The sequence below is a fragment of the Aquarana catesbeiana genome, linkage group LG05 (assembly GCF_042186555.1).
Source record: "Aquarana catesbeiana isolate 2022-GZ linkage group LG05, ASM4218655v1, whole genome shotgun sequence".
Taxonomy (NCBI): Eukaryota; Metazoa; Chordata; class Amphibia; order Anura; family Ranidae; genus Aquarana; species Aquarana catesbeiana.
In genome coordinates this window covers 617,764,399-617,781,765 of record NC_133328.1, presented here as the reverse complement: position 1 = coordinate 617,781,765, position 17,367 = coordinate 617,764,399, and the positions used below count along the sequence as shown (strand labels likewise).

The following is a 17,367-nucleotide window of genomic DNA, read 5'->3' as shown; positions in this document are numbered from 1 at the left end:
AGAATGTAGTGAGTTCTCTTCCCTAGAGCGAGTTTCTGGAAAAAAAAAAAAAGAAGGCGCGGAAAAAGCAGAACAGGAGGAAACGCATATAACAGTGAAAACTGATCCCATGGAAAGACCAAGGCATCTGTTCCACATGCCAGCATATCCCTTGTCCTTGACACAAAGTTGTGGACTTTGTTGTTGAATCTGGACGCGAACAGATACACGTCCGGAACACCCCATCTTTGACATATCGACAGAAAGATGTCGGGGTGAAGGGACCATTCTCCCGGAAACAATTGTTGGCGACTCAAGTAGTCCGCCTGCCAATTTTCTATCCCTGGAATGAAAATCGCCGATAGGCAAGGAATATTGCTTTCTGCCCAAAATAGAACATAATTCACCTCCATTTGGGCTGCACGATTCTCGTGTCCCCTTGGTGATTGATGTAAGCCACAGCCGTGGCATTGTCAGGATGGAATCCTAACAGGACAATTTTGTAATCTGAGTGTCCAGGCCTCTAGGGCCAGACGTACCGCCCGAATTTCTAGAATATTGGTGGATAAGGTCCTTTCTGACTTGGACCACTTCCCCCTGGACAGAAGCCTCTTCCAGGACTGCTCCCCAGCCTAGAAGGCTGGCATCCGTTGTTACCACTGTCCAGGATACTGGTAGAAAGGAGTTTCCATGGTTGAAGGTTGCTGGATATCAACCACCAATTGAGGCTCTGACGCACCTCGGGGGATAAGCGCATTGGAAAGTCCAAAGCCTGGATCTTCTTGTTCCAGGTCGACGGCCTCGAAGGAAGTCACCATCTTCCCTAACAATTTCATGCACAGCCGAATGGAAGGATTTCTCTTTATTTTGACAAGTCGAATCAGTTCCTTTATGGAGCTGATCCTTCCCTGGGGTAAGAATGCCTCCTTTTTTTTGAACGGTATCTATGATCAGCCCCAAGTACTGTAATCTCCTTGACAGTTTTAAGGAGGATTTTTCTAGGTTGAGAATACAGCCTAGGAATTCTAGGTAGCTTACGGCTGAGATTAAACTTTGGGTTAGACAGGTGGCTGACTGATCTACTAAAGGCAGATCGTCTAGGTAGGCTAGAATTGTTATACCCTGAGCCCTTAACGAGGCTAAAGGAGGAGCCAGGATCTTCGTGAACACTCGCGGTGCAGTGGCTAGACCGAACGGCAGAGCTACAAACTTAAAATGACGATTCTCTACCTCGAAGCATAGAAACTTCTGATGAGCGTGAAAAATTGGCATGTGGATAGGCATCTTTGATATCGATCAATGCCAAAAATTCTCCTCCTCGTAGAATGGAGACAACCAATCGCATTGAATCCATGAGAAATGAACAGATATTCAAGTGCCGGTTTAGATCCTCGAGATCTAAAATGGGTCTTACCTCCCCGTTTGGTTTTGGTACCGTGAAGAGGTTTGAATAAAACCCTGATCCCTGCTCTTCTGTGGGAACCTCTGATATCACTTTCTGAGACAAGAGATGATCCAGAGCCAGAAAGAGAGACTTCCTTTTCCCTGGATCTCTGGGAACGTTTGATTTTAAAAAACGGGGAGACGGGACTTCTAGTTTGTAACCTAGAGAAATTGAGGAAGCCACCCATCTGTCCTGACAATGTTCCTGCCAGATCTTTGAAAATTGTAGAAGCCTTCCCCCCACCCGAGCGAGTGGGGCGCCCCTTCATAAGGAGGCATTAGTATTTTGCTTTGCGGGCTTCCTGCCCCAAGTCCTCTTTTGGCCCTGGGACTGCCCCTGAGGTCCTCCTCTTGAATCCGACGGTGGAGGCTGTCGAGACTGTCTGGAGGCAGTTGCTCCTGGCACTGGAGAAGATACACGTTTAAAGGAAAAACGTTTAAACTTCTTCTTTACTGGTAAAAGAGAACTTTTCCCATTAGAAATTCTTTGGATATACTTATCCAGATCGTCTCCAAACAACTGTTCACCATGAACTGGGAAACTGGCCAAGAGCTTTTTACATGGCGCTTCGGCTGACCAATTCTTCAACCATAGGACTGCGCATATGTACCAGCCCTAGCATAAGCCGTGAGGCTTGAATAATAGAATCTTTCATAGCATCCACTGTGAAACACAGTGCCTCTGATATGCCAGCCAATTGCTGGGCCTGCTGATCAGGAATAATCTTGAGTACCTCCACAAACTGGTCCTTTATAGAGTGAGATACTCCAATCGCCGCAAGAGCCGGCTGCACAACTGAACCTGCAAGAGCAATGTTGTTTTTAAAAAGAAATTCCAACTTTTTACCTGTTGGATCCTTCAACAATTGCGCATTGTCTACAGGACAAGTCAGGTTTTTATTTACCAAGGATATAGCAGCATCAATCCCTCATTTCTTATAGAATTCCTTCTCCATAGGATAAAGTATAGAAAACTTTTTTGGAGGAAAAAACTGTTTATCTGGGTGCTCCCACTCAGAATACATCAGCTTTTTTAGCCATGAATGGACAGGAAAGGCATCCATAGATTGGGGAGGCTTTAGTGATCCCAAACCAGAGGTGGGCTCATTAATAGACTGCGCTACAGGCAGTAAAAAAGTTGAAAAAAACAACTTAGTAAGGGAGTGTACCAACAGCCTCTCTTGTGAGGCTGCTCCCTGCATATTAGGATCTTCGGAAGAGGAGTCATCAGCCTCTTCCTGATCCTTTAAAAGAACTTCATGATCTCCTGCCCCTTGTTCCTCAGTATGATGGTCCTGAGCAATGGACGGGGATCTGCTACGCTTGGGTCCACTGTGGGAAGCGAACATAGCATCAATCTTCTGTTCCAAACTTAAAATGGTAGAAGAAAAAACCTCCTGAGTAATATATATAGGGGCTGAAGTGTCCAGAGCTGCTGCAACACCAGTTCCCCCTGACGGCTCACCCTGACTGGCCGCATCACTGTCAGAGGAGGATGTCATTTTTTTAGACATGGATTTAGGTTGACGTAAAACAATCGATTCTCTAGAACCCTTTGAGATGTTCCTTGGCCCCCGTTCCGCTCATAGCCGGATGAACAAAGCAGAGGCACTACCAGAAGCAATGCATACACTGCTAGGTCTGTAGTCCAGCACAATTGCTGCTATTAATGCCCAGCCTGATGCAGCAGTACAGCGATATAAGAGTATAAACCTTCTTCTTTTGCATGCCTTACTTTTTCAGTTTTTAACCCGACAACCCTTGCTATGGTTAGGTTTATGCTTCGTATTGACAAATCTGTAGCTAAAGTAGAGCATAATTTTCTCTGTGCTCATTCATAAATGTTTAGCAGCAGAAAGAGCTTAATGATCATGGCAGTAAATGGGTACTAACTTAGAATTTCCAAATTATTTATAACAATGCACAGAAGTGGGCCCACTCCCCCACAAACAGCTAGCAAGCTGCTTTACTTCACTGGACATATAGCAGTGGCACAAATCTCTCCTGTGTGACTTTTGTATGCTGCCAGTCTCCTCCTTTTAGTCCAGCCCTAGGCAGGAGTATCAGACTGCGGTCCTTATGGTTAAGGAAAAAAATATATAAAAACGCCCTTTTATGATTAAAGAAGCCATCTCATTAGGAGTATAACCTTACCTCTTAGTTCTGAAATAAAAATAAAAGAAGATCTCAAGTAGAGTTCAGTTGCTCCCTCCACCTGTTTTGCGTGCACATGCTGGGCCTCACTGGTCAAAGCAGGCAATTACTGGAACCTGCCCACAGTGCAGCACACCCTGTGCTGTCAAATGGATCAGGTTTGCACAAAAAGCGTGTAAAAGCTCTGTCTTGACTTCTCAGATGCTCACTTCCCCTCTACTGTGAGGACACATGACTTTCAGTAAGTGACGGCACATGCATTGTGACAGCGCTGGTCTTGGGCAAGGGACTGATGCCAGAGACCACAACTGTCAATCAAAGCTTATTAGTTATCATCTCCTTCACAGCAGCATGGTCAGACAATGATTTAGGGAAAGGTGGGTGGGGGGATTGGACACGGTCAACCACACTAGCTCTGGAACCACTGCACCAACAAAATATGCATGTAGCACTATGTCCCTAGGGAAACAAACACAAACGTGTGAATGGTGAGAAGACTTCTTTCATTTAACAGAGCAGAGAAGGTATATGCCTACCTGGCCCCTTGCATCCTCCGGCATGGATTTAATGTGCATCTTTTTCAAGCACCGTATAACTCCATCATAAAATTGCACAGTATATGTTCCTAAAACAGCATAGAAATACCATAACATTACCCATACAGTAGTCTGTAATAAAAATGTGATACAACTTTAGAGCTTTGTTACATGAATAATTCAAATGAGAAATTGTACCAGAATATTGCATTATAGTGTGTGTTTCTTCCTAAAAAATGATATAGAACTATTGTTGTTTGTTTTCAACAAACATACTGGTTGTCCCTTTGTCATTTAAAGAACTTTACCACTTGCAGGGTGGGGAGCTCTTGTCATAGTGTGCCCCTATATGTTCAGCATACTGGCACATTAAGGGTTCATCTACACTTGCTTCAAAATGTGGCATTGGACACTCTTTTTGAAAGCATTCTGAATGGCAATCAAAGCGCCCGTTACTAAATAAAAGGTTTACCTTACAGTCCTGTTCACAGGTTGTGTTTGCTTTGCTTCAAAAATTATACCCCATATCACTTTCTTGGTGCTTCAAAGCTTCTCAAAAGCCTCCATAAAAGTCTATGACAACCCACGCTAACAGCACCTGAAGCTTTTGAGAGGCTTTTATTCAGCTTTAGCTTTGCTTTGTTTTGGAGGTATTGCAGATATGAGATATCCCAGGATGCAGTGGAAAACCAACAAATGAACCGGAAAGACGTCATCAGCAGTCATTTCTGATTCATGTGTATATATTCTGGAAGTGTCTGGTGCAGACCTCACATCTGGTGTGCAGTGTGGAGCAGCAGAAAGGCGAGCGGGGTCCGGAGCAACTAGCAGACAGCGTGCAACATGGGAATGCTATAGCGCAGTGGTTCTCAACTCCAGTCCTCAGGACCCACCGACAGGCCAGGTTTGCAAGATTGCTGAAATACATCACAGGTGATATCACTTGCTGCTCAGTGATTGCAGTATTCTAGTCTGCAACTCCCCAAGATAATACTTAAAATCTGGCCTGTTGGTGGGTCCCGAGGACTGGAGTTGAGAACCACTTCTATAGCGGAAGGTGAGCGAGGACCGGAGAGAGAGAAAACTGAGAGGCAGAGGATCAGTAGAGCTAGGGGACTGGAGAAGGATAAACTAGCAGATGTCACACATGTGGTGAGTAGCGTGGGAGCAATATAGCAGGAGGTGAGCGGGGACTGAAGAGAGAAGAGGATCAGCAAACCAGAGGATCAAAAAAGCTGTGGGATACTATTGAGTGGGGCATCAGCAGAGCCGGGGGGGGGGGGGGGTTACTATTGAGTGGGGCATTAGCAGAGCTGGGAGTTACTATTGAGTGGGGCATCAGCAGAGCCGGGAGTTACTATTGAGTGGGGCAACAGCAGAGCCGGGAGTTACTATTGAGTGGGGCAACAGCAGAGCCGGGTTTACTATTGAGTGGGGCATTAGCAGAGCCGGGAGTTACTATTGAGTGGGGCATCAGCAGAGCCGGGAGTTACTATTGAGTGGGGCAACAGCAGAGCCGGGGGTTACTATTGAGTGGGGCAACAGCAGAGCCGGGGGTTACTATTGAGTGGGGCAACAGCAGAGCCGGGGGTTACTATTGAGTGGGGCAACAGCAGAGCCGGGGGTTACTATTGAGTGGGGCAACAGCAGAGCCGGGGGTTACTATTGAGTGGGGCAACAGCAGAGCCGGGGGTTACTATTGAGTGGGGCAACAGCAGAGCCGGGGGTTACTATTGAGTGGGGCAACAGCAGAGCCGGGGGTTACTATTGAGTGGGGCAACAGCAGAGCCGGGGGTTACTATTGAGTGGGGCAACAGCAGAGCCGGGGGTTACTATTGAGTGGGGCAACAGCAGAGCCGGGGGTTACTATTGAGTGGGGCAACAGCAGAGCCGGGGGTTACTATTGAGTGGGGCAACAGCAGAGCCGGGGGTTACTATTGAGTGGGGCAACAGCAGAGCCGGGGGTTACTATTGAGTGGGGCAACAGCAGAGCCGGGGGTTACTATTGAGTGGGGCAACAGCAGAGCCGGGGGTTACTATTGAGTGGGGCAACAGCAGAGCCGGGGGTTACTATTGAGTGGGGCAACAGCAGAGCCGGGGGTTACTATTGAGTGGGGCAACAGCAGAGCCGGGGGTTACTATTGAGTGGGGCAACAGCAGAGCCGGGGGTTACTATTGAGTGGGGCAACAGCAGAGCCGGGGGTTACCAGCAGAGCCGGGGGTTACCAGCAGAGCCGGGGGGTTACCAGCAGAGCCGGGGGGTTACTATTGAGTGGCGCATCAGCAGAGCTGGGGGTTACTACTGAGTGGGGCATCAGCAGAGCTGGGGGTTATTACTGAGTGGGGCGTTACTATTGAGTGGGGCATCAGCAGAGCCAGGGGTTACTATTGAGTGGAGCATCAGCAGAGCTGGGAGTTATTATTGAGTGTGGCATCAGCAGAGCTGGGGTTACTATTGAATGGGGCATCAGCAGAGCCGGGGGGTTACTATTGAGTGGAGCATCAGCAGGGCTGGGGTTACTATTGAGTGGAGCATCAGCAGAGCCGGGGGTTATTATTGAGTGGGGCATCAGCAGAGCTGGGGGGTTACTATTGAGTGGGGCATCAGCAGAGCTGGGGGGTTACTATTGAGTGGGGCATCAGCAGAGCTGGGGGGTTACTATTGAGTGGGGCATCAGCAGAGCTGGTGGTTACTACCGAGTGGGGCATCAGCAGAGCTGGGGGTTACTACTGAGCAGGGAATCAGCAGAGCTGGGGGTTACTACTGAGCAGGGAATCAGCAGAGCTGGGGGTTACTACTGAGCAGGGAATCAGCAGAGCCGGGGGTTACTATTGAGTGGGAAATCAGCAAAGCTGTGGATACCACTGAGTGGGGCATTAACAGAGCTGGGGGTAATAATGAGCTGGGGATCTGCTGAACGAGGATACCAATGAGCTGGGGATCTGATGAATAGGGGTACTAATGAGCTGGGGATCTGCAGAGTGGAGGTACTACTGAGCTGGGGTTCTACTGGGCCAGTTTAAAACATAGAAAATGAACACACACAGACGCACAGGGCATTTGCCAAGCTTCATTAAAACATGACTCAAGCACCACGGTAGCATTAAAAACACAGCAAAAAGCATGTTGAAGCAGTAGGCGCTTTAATGTGCGTTAAAGTTGAAGCAAGTGTAAATAAGCCCTAAGGCTTACTCACCCTAAAATTTGACCTCCTTATCTCTCTGTCAATGGCTGCTGACACATTCTACCGGTATTCTTTCAGGTCCAGCATCTTCCAGCTTCACCCTTGGACAACGGCTGATGATGTAACACCTGTGCATGCACGCACAATGAAGTTACATCTCCCTGGTAGCACATTCTAAACCCTTTATTTATGAGTTGGGAATGTACTAGAAGCAAGGGAAGAGTATTTGCATGTCTCTTCTGCCAAAAAAAAACTCCACTTCTTACAATTTTTTGCTTTTAGTTCCAATTAAAGAAAACATTTTCGGAGGAATACAGTGGCTGTTAACAGTAATCTCCTTCTATAAGTCAGCTTAACTGGCTGTCTATGGCTTCAATACTCCGACACAGACCATAATCAAGCACAAGAGTCAAAGCTTATTTTCGGCATACCTCTTTCAGGACATTGAGCTAGAAAGTACTCAAATCATTGGATCAGCATGACAGCAAAGGAAGCCGCACTTTCATAGGCAAAGGTCTGAAATAGCAGCCTCCATCGTCACACAGGTTTCCTTTAAAATATATGTAAACCCAAGAATAAAAATGTAGCATATTGCAGCTTACCAGCCCATCAATGTGGTGGTCACACCAGTTTTCTTTGATTTTCACCTGGCGATCCTGCTAGTAACACGCTACATGTCCTAAGGTGACAAACCTCACTCACTGTACCATATCCATGTAGGAGCAGCATTGGCATCCTAAATCAAGAAGTGCGTTAACGCTTTAAACACCCCCCCTTTTCTCATCTCCATTTAAATTTGGTGGTGGGGGGGGGGGGGTTCCGTAGTTCTAAGAGGTGAATTGACAGGGTTGATATTCTTTATTATTCAGTGCAGCAGAGGCAAAAAGCAGAAAAGTTACCTGGCCAAAAAGATTGTGCAAAGGGACATCCCCTATGCCTGGAGTGTAAATTCTCCCTGGGCACGTTAAAGGATTTGGCTAGAAAATAGTCAAAGTTGGGTTGACAGATATTTGATGTTAAATCCGTGGTCGCAGATATTCCTGGTAGAGCCAAACCAGCTTTAAAATGTTTGTTACCCTAAAAGAAAAGGAAAAAATGATCCTGTCCCTTTAAAGCAATTTGGTGCCCTGTATCACCTGAAATACCTGGCTGATCCCGCCTGGTTCTGCCCTGCCTTCTGTAAACTGACCACGGTTTATCATGGCTGCTGAGCCCTGACGCCATGGTCAGTTCACTTGCTTTCGTCATCCGCTCTCTCCTCCCCCCACTGCCTGTCAGCTTTTGACAGTGCCCCCCCCCCCGCTATAATAACTTTCTAATTTTCTGGCAATCCCCTGTGTTAAATAATGCAATGTCTGCAATGCCTTCAGTGTCTGTGATTTATTTAAAAAATGCCCATGTATACCTTATTTCAGAGGGCCACTTGGCACTCGCATAACTGGCCGCCTCTCTCATCCTCACCTCTCCTCCTCCCGACTGACACCAGTGGCATCAGCCACTCCCGTTGTAGCCGTCAGATCAGGAGAGGCGGCCGGTCACGTGAGTGCCGAGTGGCGCTCGGAGATAAGGTATTCAGGGGCATATTTTTAATAAAGCACAGACACTGGAGACATTGCATTATTTAATACGGTGGATTGACAGAAAATGATAAAGTGGGTTTTCTACTTTAATGTTAGGGCAATAAATGGTAAGTGTTCTGTTTTTTCCTCACTGTCCAGTCACAGGCTGGGGCAGGCAGAATCCCTGTAAGAGTTAAGCCCAGTACACACATTCAGGAAATCATACAAAACCGCTTTCAAATCGAGTGTACGATAATCTGAGTGTTAGTACACAGCTTTCGAGAGCCGATCACGACAATTCATGCAAAGTTATCCGATGGGACAAGCAGGAAAATGTTTCTCATATGATACCAGATTGTACGATTTTTTTTTTAATCAGTACAGTAGTCGTCCACAAATACAACACAAATACACCACAACACATCACTTCAGAATTTTAATTAACTGTCGTACGAGAATATTCATAACTTTAGTAACCGCTTATTTTTGATATGAGACTAGCATGCAAAAAAAAAAAGTGCAATCATTCATAAGATAATCTCATTGTGTATTAAAGTGGTTGTAAACCCCGTTACACCACTTGTACCTACAGGTAAGCCTATAAGCCTCCTAGGCCTGAACGGTTTAGGACAGGGGTCCTCAAACTACGGCCCGCGGGCCAAATCCGGCCCACCAGCGGTTTTTATCCGGCCCGCGGACTGCCCCTTTAACATCGCAGCACTCCCCCCTGCCCTCTGCTACTTTTATCACACAGGACGGGAAACATGACAGGTCTGGACAAAGGACCTTTTGTGTTAAGAAGCGGGTGATTGGTTACTAGGCATCAGGGCGGTCCCAGGAATCAATCACCTGCCTTTCACTTGCAAAGTCCCGCCCTTTGTCCGGACTTACCATGCTTCGTGTCTTGTGTGATACAGGTAACAGAGGGGAGTGGGAGTGCTGTGATATTATAGAAAGGGCGGCAGTGTAATATCGATGAGGGGAGTCTGTTATGGGGGCTTTGTAATGGGGGGGGCATCTGTGATATGAGGCAGTCGGATATGGGGGGGGGAGAACTGTGATATGGGGGGATCTGTGATGGCGGAGTCTGTTATGGGGGGGATCTGTGATGGGGGATCTGTGATGGGGGATCTGTAATATGGGGGGGATCTGTGATGGGGGAGTCTGTTATGGGAGGGATCTGTGATATGGGGGGGACTGTGATATGGGGGGATCTGTGATGGGGAGTCTGTTATGGGGGATCTGTGATATTGGGGGGGCTGATATGGGGGGGGGGGGGGGAGTCTGTTATGGGGGGGATATGTGATATGGGGGGGATCTGTGATATGGGGGGGATCTGTGATATGGGGGGGATCTGTGATATGGGGGGGGGATCTGTGATATGGGGGGGGGATCTGTGATATGGGGGTGGATCTGTGATATGGGGGGGGGGATCTGTGATATGGGGGGGATCTGTGATATGGGGGGGATCTGTTATGGGGGAGTCTGTTATGGGGGAGTCTGTTATGGGGGAGTCTGTTATGGGGGAGTCTGTTATGGGGGGGTGCACTGTGATATGGGGGGGGGATCTGTGATGGGGGGATCTATGATGGGGGAGTCTGTTATGGGGGGATCTGTGATGGCAGAGTCTGTTATGGGGGGATCTGTGATGGCGGAGTCTGTGATGGGGGGGGGGGGGATCTGTGATATGGGGGGATCTGTGATGGGGGAGTCTTATGGGGGGGTCTGTGATATGGGGGGGATCTGTGATATGGGGGGCTCTGTGATGGCGGAGCCTGTTATGGGGGAAGTCTGATGGGGGCGTCTGTTATGGGGGTATCTGTGATAGGGGAAGTATGTGATATGGGGGAGTCTGTTATGGGGGGAGTCTGTTATGTGGGGCTTTGTGATGGAGAGGAGTTTGTGTTGGGGGGGTTTTGGGTTGGGGGGGGATCTGTCATGGGGGGGCTTTGTTATGGGGTGAGTCTGTGATGGGGAGGGGGGGTCTGTGATTGAGAGGGGTTCTGTAATGAGGGGAGTCTGTGAAATACTGATAAGTTCATATTGATTAAAATTGTTCTTTATTTTAAATATTGTACTGTTTTTTTTTTTTGTTGCACTACAAATAAGATGTGTGCATAGGAATTAGTTCATATTTTTTTAAACTATAGTGCGGCCCCCCAACAGTCTGAGGGACCGTGAACTGGCCCCCTGTTTAAAAAGTTTGAGGACCCTTGGTTTAGGAGATATTTACCATATGAGCTTGCTCTGACGTAATCGGCGCATGTGCATTGAAGAGATGGCTCGATTGTGCAGTTTCTAAAGGCCCGTTGCCGTGACCGGAAGCATGCGCGGGAGTGATGTCATCGCGGCTCCAGCCAATCACAGTGCCGGAGCCCGCGAACCCGAAAATAACTCCGGGAGACATGTCGCTGGTCACAGCGGTGTACGGAACCGGTGCAACAGCTTCGATCTAAGGTAAGTATTTAATAATGCGCTAGTATGCAATGCATACTAGCTCATTATGCTTTTGTCTTACTGGGTGTTTTTTTATGGGTTTACAACTGAAAGGAAATAGTAGGTATTCTGGATGACTACCCTTCTTGTAGGTACACCAACAGGGCCCTCAGATATCTGGAGACACCGAATGAAACAAGAGGCAGGTTGTGCATTTGTAAGATGTCTGCCTTTATTAGGTGCGTATACAGCTTATATATGGTTCAACTTACCAGTCAAAAGAGGGGAAAGGGGAGTGGTTAGTAAATGATGTCTTTGTATAAAATATATGGTTACTGTATACAAGTCAGCGACCCCTAAGATACATTTATCATGAGTTCACAGGAGTCAACAGACCATCTGGTTATGAGTCATAAGTCATGCATCCTGTCCCATGGCCACAGAACAGGAAAGGACAAACTATATATATATATATATATATATATATATATATATATATATATATATATATATATATATATATATAAAGATAGATAGATAGCGAGAGCTCTATCTATTACAGTACTTGTACAAGCATTTTTCTAAGCATTCTTTCATAGTTGCAGATTTAAGCTAAAATGCCAAGACCTTGTATACTGAAATGGCAAAGCATATCAAAATGGAGTCACAATGGTTTGGACATATCATTACAACTACCACTTTAAAGCAGTACTAAACCCAAAATGTAATATATTGTTGCAGATCATCAATCATTAGATGTGGTGGCTGCATTCATTTTCAGTTTTTTAGGCTTTATTACCCACTGTTTTCACCTAATGATTTGGCCAGTAACACACACCCTGTATTGAAGTTCCCTCACTCTGGATGAAGGAGCACAGGGGGCACCTTTGGACAGCAGCATTGTCAGTTGGGGATGAGGGGGATAGATGGACTAGCAGATTTAAAAACACTAACCAATGGAACCTAAACTCCAGCTCACACTGCAGTTACAGCAACAGTTTTTTTCTTTGGGATAAAGGTTTTACATGAATAAATAAAAGCTGATCTGTGTAAGCATCCCTGTCAGTTGTCAGTGGCAAATGGTTTGTATCAACACTAACTGTTGCATCTGCAGGAGAGCTTGTTCTATTGAAAAAACATAACAGATTTACTGGGCAGATCACCAGGTGAAAATAAAGGAAAGAAGCCTAAAAAATGAACACAAATGCAGCCATCACATTTAAGAATTGGTAAGCTGCAATACAATAAATGTTTGACTTTGGGTTTAATACCGCTTTAACTGCATTAGGGAAAAATCAGGTCTCCTGTACCATCAGACAGGGCTGTGCTTTGTAGCGGAGCTATGCAACTCTCAAGACTGGAAGGACACAAAAAAAAGAAAAAAAAGAAAAAAAAAAAAAAAGAACAGTTCCTTTAGAGTATATGTACAGTGTGAATTTAGCAATTTGCTTAGAGTCCAGCTTCCACACTTAGGAGCAGCGTTGGCATTACTTTAAAGTAAGAAATCCATAAAAAATAATGGTGGCCCTTTCTTTCAGACCAGTTGTTTGTTGTCATGTGTGTATTGTGTATTATGCTCTGCTGTGTTGTTTCAAAGTCTAGCTGTACCTATTATCTTATGCAACATACTGATCTTATCCCCCGCTCTCCTCCATCTTCATTCTGCAGGGCTTATAGGACGCATCTGAGCGCTTCTGATTGGTCAGTGCAGGCATGTGCCCACGGGGGGTAAGCACATAGGGGACCGGGAGGGTGGGCAGGATGTAGAGTGTTAGCTGACCTTTACATTTTTCTGAAAGGATGAACACTAACTACCACCCCATACCCAGCTGTGCATACTTACCTGCCCTTCACTCTCATACTGTTCCATTCAGTTGCCAGGAGAGAAAAAAAATGTGCCCAACTCCTCTTCCTGCCATGTGACAGTGCTGGTGCTTTGTGACTAGTCCAGCTATTGTCACATGGTACAGGAATGCGCAAATCATTTTGCCTGACGCTCGGTACATGCAGTTCCCGGAGCTGGGCAGGTGTTTTTTTGTTTTTTTTACATTTAGCTCTGCTGCGTGCAAGCAGCAGGGTTTACTTTATTTTTAGCCAGCAATTCTCTTTTCACTAAAAGCGATCTGAGCGGCCAATTAGCCGCTGGATATCTTTTAGAAGAGCGGGAGGTGTTGTCGTTCCCCCTCCCACCGCTCACTGGGGTTTCTCAGGGTTAACGTGATCAGCGAGCATGGAAATAGATCCAGCGGTTCACATAGCTGGTGAGGAGAGGAGTGGTGAGGAGAGGAGAGGTGAGGAGAGACCAGATCGTCTCTCCTCACTTTTATGATCTAGGAGGCCAGGAGTGACATTATAATGTCACTTCCGGTTTAGGGTGGATGCGCTTATACTGAGTGCTTCCGTGTCCGAGGGTAACCTAAAAAAGTAACGTTTTTCCAATTGGTGCCGGCGGCTCGTTTACTCGCTCAGCAGATGCAAGATTTCTCACCTGCTAGTCCCTGACTGTGGTGCTGGAGACGGGCAGGGAGGGGATTAGGGGTAAGAAACAGTGCAATGTTACAAAACATTAAAAGTTTAGGTCGCCATAAAGCCACTTTCTTTTTTAAAAGCCCTTCTGCCTAATAAAAAAAAACATCAACCCTTCACCTTATTTATATATGGTATTGGTTCAAATTATAATTTTTTTTTTTATCAGGACAAGTAGATTGTCTTGAGAGACAAGTAGATTGTGATCCCGATTTAGTCCCCTGGACAAGTAGGTTTTTAAAAAATATCCAAAGCCCTACATGGTAGCAGGGAGAAAATCCTCTAGAGAATATTCTACAGGATAAAACAAAATACTATTATACTATGTGATGCCATAATGATATGGGCAGCCTATATAACATATCTGATATAAACTTTTTATCATAGTTCCATTTTAATGCCAAATGCACACAGAAGTGTAACAGTATTCCATTACCTTCCTAGATACAGTATCTCACAAAAGTGAGTACACCCCTCACATTTTTGTAAATATTTTATTATATCTTTTCATGTGACAACACAGAAAAAAATGACACTTTCCTACAATGTAAAGTAGTGAGTGTACAGCTTGTATAACAAAGTAAATTTGCTGTCCCCTCAAAATAACTCAACACACAGCCATTAATGTCTAAACCGCTGGCAACAAAAGTGAGTACACCCCTAAGTAAAACTGTCCAAATTGGTCCCAAAGTGTGAATATTTTGTGTGGCCACCATTATTTCCCAGCACTGCCTTAACCCTCTTGGGCATGGAGTTCACCAGAGCTTGACAGGTTGCCACTGGAGTCCTCTTCCTCTCCTCCATGATGACATCACAGAGCTGATGGTTGTTGGAGACCTTGCACTCTTCCACCTTCCCTTTGAAGATGACCCACAGATGCTCAATAGGGTTTAGGTCTGGAGACATGCTTGGCCAGTCCATCACCTTTACCCTCAGCTACTTTAGCAAGGCAGTGGTCGTCTTGGAGGTGTGTTTGAGGTCGTTTTTTGGAATACTGCCCTGCGGCCCAGTCTTTGAAGGGATGGGATCATGCTCTGCTTCAGTATGTCACAGTACATGTTGGCATTCATGCTTCCCTCAATGAACTGTAGCTCCCCAGTGCCGGCAGCACTCATGAAGCCTAGACCATGACACTCCCACCACCATGCTTGACTGTAGGCCAGACACACTTGTCTTTGTACTCCTCACCTGGTTGCCGCCACACACGCTTGACACCATCTGAACCAAATAAGTTTATCTTGGTCTCATCAGACCACAGGACATGGTTCCAGTAATCCATGCCCTTAGTCTGCTTGTCTTCAGAAAACTGTTTGCAAGCTTTCTAGTGCATCATCTTTAAAAGAGGCTTCCTTCTGGGATGACAGCCATGCAGACCAATTTGATGCAGTGTGCGGCGTATGGTCTGAGCACTGACAGGCTGACCCCCCACCCCTTCAACCTTTGCAGCAATGCTGGCACCACTCATACGTCTATTTCCTAAAGACAACCTCGGGATATGACGCTGAGCACGTGCACTCAACTTCTTTGGTCGACCATAGTGAGGCCTGTTCTGAGTGGAACCTGTCCTGTTAAACCGCTGTGTGGTCTTGGCCACCATTCTGTAGCTCAGTTTCAGGGTCTTGACAATCTTCTCCTAGCCTAGGCCATCTTTATGTAGAGCAAGAATTATTTTTTTCAGATCCTCAGATAGTTCTTTGCCATGAGGTGCCATGTTAAACTTCCAGTGACCAGTATGAGAGAGTGAGAGCAATAACACCAAATTTAACACACCTGCTCCCCATTCACACCTGAGACCTTGTAACACTAATGAGTCACGTGACACCGGGGAGGGAAAATGGCTAATTGGGCCCAATTTGGAGATTTTCACTTAGGGGTGTACTCACTTTTGTTGCCAGCAGTTTAGACATTAATGGCTGTGTGTTGAGTTATTTTGAGGGGACAGCAAATTTACACTGTTATACAAGCTGTACACTCACTACTTTACATTGTAGCAAAGTGTCATTTCTTCAGTGTTATCATATGAAAAGATATATAAATATATATGTATATATTTTATTCTATAATATTCTGACACCACTGTACAAACCTTCTTTATTTATGGCCTCGATCTTGGCAGGATAATACCGACAGTCGGTCCAGCGAGCTAAAACCTCTTCTCCTTCATTGAAATCCTGCAAAATGTCAATAATCATATTTTAGACTGAAATTCTTTTTTCATTTTTTACAATAAGCTATGAAAGGCCCTTGTCTTGTTCACACTTTCAATTTGCACCATAAAAGAGCTAAAAACTTACGCAGTTCTCCTCATCGTCTCTTAGTCCTTCCTTTCGCAAAGAAGGCCTTTCCAGAGGACGGATCCGACTACTGTCCCAATCGATCCACTCATCATATCGGCTGCTCCAACGCTCAAAATGCACCAACATTTTCCCCTCCTCATAGTCCATCTTCTCTATCTTGGATGGGTACCTGGAGAAATTAATAACATCAAGATGAAATATTGAATAAGGGACCTCTCAAAAGATGACTTTGTGCATTGAACAAGCAGTTACACAGTTGGTAAGAATGAATAAAGACACCAGTCCATCCAGTTCAACCTGTGTGGGTGTGTGTATTCATATCAAAAACCATTCCCATATCCCTGTATACTTGTCTTTGCCAAGATACCCATCTAAGCGTTCTTTAAACTATCTATACTTCCAGCTGACACCACCGATCCTGGAAGGGAACCGTCTCTCCTGCAATTTCATTGAGTGGCCCCGTGTCTTCTTACACTCCCTGAGACGGAACAGTTTATTCCCTATTCTAGAATCACCATTAAGGTATTTGTATATCACTATCATATCTCCTCTCAAGTGTCTCTTCTCCAGGGAGAATAAGTTTAATGTTTGCAGTCTTTCCTCATAACGGAGTTTCTCCAGTCCCCTTATTAGCATTGTTGCGGATTGGTGACCAGAACTGGACGGAATACTCCAGATGTGACCAGAGTTTTGTAAAGCGGCTGAATTACAGTTTAATCTCTGGAGTAAATTCCCTTTTTTAATGCATGCTAATAGTCTGCTTGTTGCAGCTTGGCATTACATGCCATCGCTGAGCCTAAGATCAACTAGGACACCCAGATCTTTCTCCATCCTGGATTTCCCCAGAGGTTCTCCCCCTAGAGAGTAGCTTGCCTTAATATTCTTAGCCACCAAGTGCATTACTTTACATTTTTCAAAATTAAATCTCATTTGCCATGTACTTGTCCTCCCCATTATTTTATTTTATTCACGTCTTGCAAAGTTTCAATATCCTGCAGTGAAGTAATTGCCCTACATAGCTTTGTATCATCAGCAAACACTGAGATTGAGCCATTTATACCTAGCTCTATATAATTTATAATTAAATTAAACAGAATTGGTACCAGGAAAGAGCCCTGGGGTACCTCATTCACCACTCGCTATTTATCACCACCCTTTGGAAGTGCCCCTGTAGCCAGTTTTCTATCCAGGTCCAAACCTTGTGATCTATGCATGCAGAGCTCAATTTGTAATTTAAGCATTTATATGGAAC

The 17,367-nt window shown here is 45.6% G+C and overlaps 1 protein-coding gene across 1 annotated transcript in view; it reads right to left on the bottom strand.

Annotated features, from left to right (window-relative positions):
* PHF20L1 (PHD finger protein 20 like 1) overlaps positions 1-17,367 on the bottom strand; it is a 204,952-nt gene that overhangs the window by 128,841 nt on the left and 58,744 nt on the right. The window contains exons 3-5 of the mRNA XM_073632269.1: positions 16,113-16,284; positions 15,905-15,989; positions 4,113-4,201 (exon numbers count right to left, since the gene is read on the bottom strand). Coding sequence (XP_073488370.1) covers positions 4,113-4,201; positions 15,905-15,989; positions 16,113-16,284 — 346 coding nt within the window. The remainder of the gene's footprint in view (positions 1-4,112; positions 4,202-15,904; positions 15,990-16,112; positions 16,285-17,367) is intronic.